Consider the following 6000-nt stretch of genomic DNA (forward strand, 5'->3'; position numbering starts at 1 on the left):
ACTACAATAAAAAAGAATCAATGAATGTAATCAATCAATGGAGTTTGAATTGAAGAAGGAGTCATACTTGAAGTAGAACTCTAAGTCAAGGAGTTCAAGTCAAAGAGGAGTTTGAAATGAACAATAGCTCTATGAAGAATTGTGCTTAAATGGAAGTGAAATTGCCCAAAATAAGTGTGCACTTATAGAGCAAAAGGAGCAAACTGAGAAATTAACTTCTCAAGTGCTATTAGGGAACTGAAGGAACACATCGAAGAACCTAATCCTTTTACAGAGTTTATGTGTTAAGTTTTTCTTTAGAGTTTCTGTTAGGAGATTTTTTTTTTGTAAATGAGTCTTGATGTAATCTTAGTTCAATGAGCTATAAACTGAATTAAGAGTGTTGTCTTCAGGTTGTGATAACTTGAAAAGTCGGGAACACATACCTTAAAGTTTGTGTTGAAGGTTAGGAATTAGAGATAGTTCCTAGGATTACAAGAGTTGTAATCTAAATCCATAACTTGAAGTTGAGGTAGGTTGCAAAGTTTGTAATCTATTTCTGTGGAGGCTTAGTGATTTAGTGAAGTTGAAGTTAATCCTTTAGGGGTACAGGTCGTGGTGAGTGTTTTTCACGTAAAAATATTGTGTTTTTAGTTACGGTTCTTAATGCTTTGCTGGAACACGTTAGACAACTTGTCTCACACTTAGGGAAAAGTTAAAATCAATAAATTATTAGGTCGTGCAAACTAACACTGGACAAGTTCGACTAGTTCTACAATATTATGACCTCTTTGGGCAACTCAAATGCTCGTCAAGCCAGAGGCTGATAGAGATGCCTGTTTAAAGGTTCACGTGAACACAATAGATTTTGCCCAGATCTTGATATATATTTAAAAATCTATTAAATTATGAACTCGATTACTATTGTAGTGTTAACTCAAGGTCACAACCGTAGAAATCATTAATCAGTAACAGACACTTCATTGGATTAACACAAATGACACAAATCAATATATATCACTCAGAATAGTACAAATGATACAATACATCGCCAAGAATCACATAAAAAATTAAAATTACAAAAGAAAAACAACACGCAGTAAAGACTAGTAGGGTAAAATAGGTAAAAATCACGCAGTTGGAAGCTGAAAGATTAGTTGGATGGAGGAGATGAAAGTGTTGGAATTGCAGGCATGTTGGGAAGTGAAGGCATTGGTGGCAGAGTCATTTTCGGAACAGAGGGCAATGTTGGCAAAGATGGTAATGGTGTTGCTGTTGGAAGTGTTGGCAATGGTGGCAATGCTGCAGGGAAGTTGGGAATATTAGGCAATTGTGGCAGTGTTGGTTTAGGCAACGAGGGGATCGTAGGCAAGTTGGGAAGTTGCAGTAGGCTACGAGCAGCATGACTTGTGGTGATGCTTGAAAAGGATAACAATGCTATGATTGCGAAGAGGATTGAGCAATTGCTATAAGCAGCCATTGTATCGATAATTTGAACGAAGTACTATTTTCTTTCTTTCGCAAAAAATATGTTAGTAATGGAAGTTGCAAGTTCTGTTTTTGTCTGAGTGAGTTTGATCATTTTACTAAAGGGGTATATATAGGGAAATCAGAAGGATTATATGATAATTCTATTAATTAATTTGTTAGTTCAACTCCCTAAATGTTAGTTAATTAAGGAAAATGCACAAACTTTTTGAGTGCAATAATATTATAGAAGTAGTTATATATAGATGAAGTTTAGATCAACCATATTTGATAAACTACTAATTAATATTAATACAGCAATAAGAGAAATTAGATTTTACGACTTTCTCCGTCTCAATTTAAGTCAATTTATGTGACTGCGAGTGGACCTACGTTGGGTCAAGAAGTTTCATCTGAACCCACTCGTAAAATATTACAAGATCTATGTAAGTATATATTTAGTTTGTCTTTTGAAATATACACATATAAATTTAAAAAATGACCCCATTCAAACAAGTTATAGCCCTTGTCCAGTGGTTAAGTGGGTTTGTTTTTGTGGTAAGTGCCAAGGTTCAAAATCAGACAACAACAAACTAATTTATTACTCTCTCTCAACTTTGACTAACATTTTAAGATGTATTTTTTCAACATATTGATATGCAAAAAGTTTGCAATTTATAATACTTTTCATATAGTTTTTGAATATTTAAAATATAAAACTAATGTTATCTAATTTAACTTTAAAAATTAGTCAAATTGATTTTTAAAAAGCACAACATGACAAATAAAAAAATAAAAGTGGACCGAACGGAGTAGTTTCTTTGTGAATTTTCTTCTTCATATTTAAACCCACTTGGTAATTTTTTTTTGTGTGTTAATTTTTTTCATATTTGAACCCGCTTGATAAAAATTAAGATTGACGCATTTATATATTTTAAAGGTCCATTAATTAACTTGTCAAACTCTCGAACCAACAGTAAAACACATAATTTCATTGAAATACAATTATAAAAGGTGTGGGTGGGTGGGTGGGGTGACCAGCTAATCACGTTAGGAGATCTTTGCTAATTGCCTAATGAATGATGGTCAAATAACTAATCAACTCAAAAATTTATATTTATTGGTCCTCAAAAGAAATAGAGTTAATGGTAAAAAAAAAAACATGTCAACTATCACTTTTTCATAAATTGAGATAATCTGTTATTTTATTTCTACTATCTATTGTTCCTTATACTTAGCTAAATTGTCACTCTATCTGTAATAAAAAACACTTAGATGCTGAGTTGGTCAAATACATGTTATTGATCGGGAACAAATATTTGGCTAACTTAGCGTCGATCTTTCTTTAATACAAAGGGAGTGATGGTTTAGATAGATAAACGGATTCATGCAGTTTTGATGATTGACAAAGAAAAATGAAACACGCCAGTCAATATGATCCAAATATGCACTATCACGATCAGTTGAATTCGAGAAAGCTTTCAGAATGAATGAAGATAAGAGTGCAGAAATAAAGAAATGAATAATATTAATTTTGTGAGGTAACCCAAGAAAATAAACATATGATGAATTGATGAGAAAGAATCAATGAGTTTGATTTGAAGAAGGAGCCTAAAGAGGCAAGGAGTCTTAATTGAAGAAGGAGTCTCACTTAAGTAGAACTCTTCAAGTTACTACTGAATTGAAGTGTTGGACTTTGACTACAATACAAAAGAATCACTGAATGTAATTTGAAGAGGAAGTCCAAAGAACAATAACTCTATGAAATATTGTGGTTAAATGGAAGTGAAGTCGTCCAGAATAAGTTTGCACTTATAGAGCAAATTGAGAAATTAACTTCTTAAGTGCTACCAGCGAAGCGAAGGAACACATCGAAGAAACTTAATCCTTTTACAGAGTTTATGTGTTAGGAGTTTTTCTTTGTGAATGAGTCTTGATTTAATCTTAGTTCAGTGAGCTATGAACTGAATTAGGAGCGTTGTCTTCAGGTTGGGAACACATACCTTGGGAGGTTTGTGTTAAAGGTTAGGAATTAGAGATAGTTCCTAGGATTACAAGAGTTGTAATCTTAATCGATAACTTGAAGTTCATGTAGATTGAAAAGTTTGTAATCTATTTCTTTGAAGGCTCAGTGATTTAGTGAGTTGAAGTTAAATCCTGTAAGGGTATCGGTCGTGATTTTTTACACCTTTTGAGCAGAATGTTATCCACGTAAACATATTGTGTTTTTACTTACTGTCCTTACTGCTTTGCTGGAATACGTTAGACAACTTGTCTCACACTTACAGGAAAAGTTAAAATCAGTAAATTATCAGGTTAGACTAACACTGGACAATATCGACTCGTCTGCAATATTATGACCTCTTTGGGCCACTCAAATGCTCGTCAAGCCAGAGGCTGATAGAGATGCCTGTTTAAAGGTTCACGTGAACACAATAGATTTTGCCCAGATCTTGATATATATTTAAAAATCTATTAAATTATGATCTCGATTACTATTGTAGTGTTAACTCAAGGTCACAACCGTAGAAATCATGAATCAGTAACAGACACTTCATTGGATTAACACAAATGACACAAATCAATATATATCACTCAGAATAGTACAAATGATACAATACATCGCCGAGAATCACATAAAAGATTAAAATTACAAAAGAAAATGCAAAAACACACGCGGTAGAGACTAGTAGAATAAAATAGGTAAAATCACGCAGTTGGAATCCGAAAGATTAGTTGGATGGAGGAGGTGAAAGTGTTGGAATTGCAGGCATGTTGGGAAGTGAAGGCATTGGTGGCAGAGTCATTTTCGGAACAGAGGGCAATGTTGGCAAAGATGGTAATGGTGTTGCTGTTGGAAGTGTTGGCAATGGTGGCAATGCTGCAGGGAAGTTGGGAATATTAGGCAATTGTGGCAGTGTTGGTTTAGGCAGCGAGGGGATCGTAGGCAAGTTGGGAAGTTGTAGTAGGCTACGAGCAGCATGACTTGTGGTGATGCTTGAAAAGGATAACAATGCTATGATTGCGAAGAGGATTGAGCAATTGCTATAAGCAGCCATTGTATCGATAATTTGAACGAAGTACTATTTTCTTTCTTTCGCAAAAATTATGTTAGTAATGGAAGTTGCAAGTTTTGTTTTTGTCTGAGTGAGTTTGATCATTTTACTAAAGGGGTATATATAGGGAAATCAGAAGGATTATATGATAATTCTATTAATTAATTTGTTAGTTCAACTCCCTAAATGTTAGTTAATTAAGGAAAATGCACAAACTTTTTGAGTCAATAATATTATGGAAGTAGTTATATATAGATGAAGTTTAGATCAACCATATTTGATAAACTACTAATTAATATTAATACAGCAATAAGAGAAATTAGATTATACGACTTTCTCCGTCTCAATTTAAGTCAATTTATGTGACTGCGAGTGGACCTACGTTGGGTCAAGAAGTTTCATCTGAACCCACTCGTAAAATATTACAAGATCTATGTAAGTATATATTTAGTTTGTCTTTTGAAATATACACATATAAATTTAAAAAATGACCCCATTCAAACAAGTTATAGCCCTTGTCCAGTGGTTAAGTGGGTTTGTTTTTGTGGTAAGTGCCAAGGTTCAAAATCAGACAACAACAAACTAATTTATTACTCTCTCAACTTTGACTAACATTTTAAGATGTATTTTTTTAACATATTGATATGCAAAAAGTTTGCAATTTATAATACTTTTCATATAGTTTTTGAATATTTAAAATATAAAACTAATGTTATCTAATTTAACTTTGAAAATTAATCAAATTGATTTTTAAAAAGCACAACATGACAAATAAAAAAATAAAAATGGACTGAACGGAGTAGTTTCTTTGTGAATTTTCTTCTTCATATTTAAACCCACTTGGTAAAAAAATTTTGTGTGTGAATTTTTTTCATATTTGAACCCGCTTGATAAAAATTAAGATTGACGCATTTATATATTTTAAAGGTCCATTAATTAACTTGTCAAACTCTCGAACCAACTGTTGGAATATGTGCGTCCACTATCAGTCAACGGACCAGGTCCCTTGACACAGCAAGAACAGTGCGGAAGATTAAACAATATAAAGAACACAACACAACAGTTTACGTGGAAACCTCCTTGCTCAAGGGAGTAAAACCACGACCTGTTGCACAGGATTTACAACCGTCTTCACTAATCTTCTCAAGCAAAAGTGAAACCCGGTTACAATCAATGTGAGAAAAAGTTATTAATCTCACGATCAAGTAATCTACCTATTACTTGAAGAGCCTAAGCGGATACAACACCGCCCACTAAACCACCTAACTCTAGATGACTTAGAATTTGACTAAGCAACAAACAAATGTTGCCCACTAAATCAGTTAACCTTAACTGATTTAGACTTTTACAAACCCAAAACAAATATCTGAATCCTTTATAGATTAGGAACAAATTTACAATGTAAGTACATAGACACAAAGCTCTAAATACAACAAAGATTCTTCTTTACTCTATCAGGTCCTTCTGTTGAGTTGAGCAATGTTCTTCCTTGAAGATG

At 33.2% G+C, this 6000-nt stretch overlaps 2 protein-coding genes across 2 annotated transcripts; both read right to left on the reverse strand.

Annotated features, from left to right (window-relative positions):
• Window positions 1–940: 940 nt before the first annotated feature.
• On the reverse strand, window positions 941–1544 carry LOC107017171 (protein PELPK2-like). Its single transcript, XM_015217444.2, has one exon. The coding sequence runs from the start codon at window positions 1457–1459 to the stop codon at window positions 1133–1135; it is 327 nt and encodes a 108-aa protein (XP_015072930.1). The 5' UTR covers window positions 1460–1544; the 3' UTR covers window positions 941–1132.
• Window positions 1545–3983: 2439 nt separating this feature from the next.
• On the reverse strand, window positions 3984–4586 carry LOC107017160 (protein PELPK2-like). The gene has a single exon (XM_015217436.2). The coding sequence runs from the start codon at window positions 4503–4505 to the stop codon at window positions 4179–4181; it is 327 nt and encodes a 108-aa protein (XP_015072922.1). The 5' UTR covers window positions 4506–4586; the 3' UTR covers window positions 3984–4178.
• Between the last annotated feature and the right edge of the window lie 1414 nt (window positions 4587–6000).

The sequence above is a fragment of the Solanum pennellii genome, chromosome 4 (assembly GCF_001406875.1).
Source record: "Solanum pennellii chromosome 4, SPENNV200".
Taxonomy (NCBI): Eukaryota; Viridiplantae; Streptophyta; class Magnoliopsida; order Solanales; family Solanaceae; genus Solanum; species Solanum pennellii.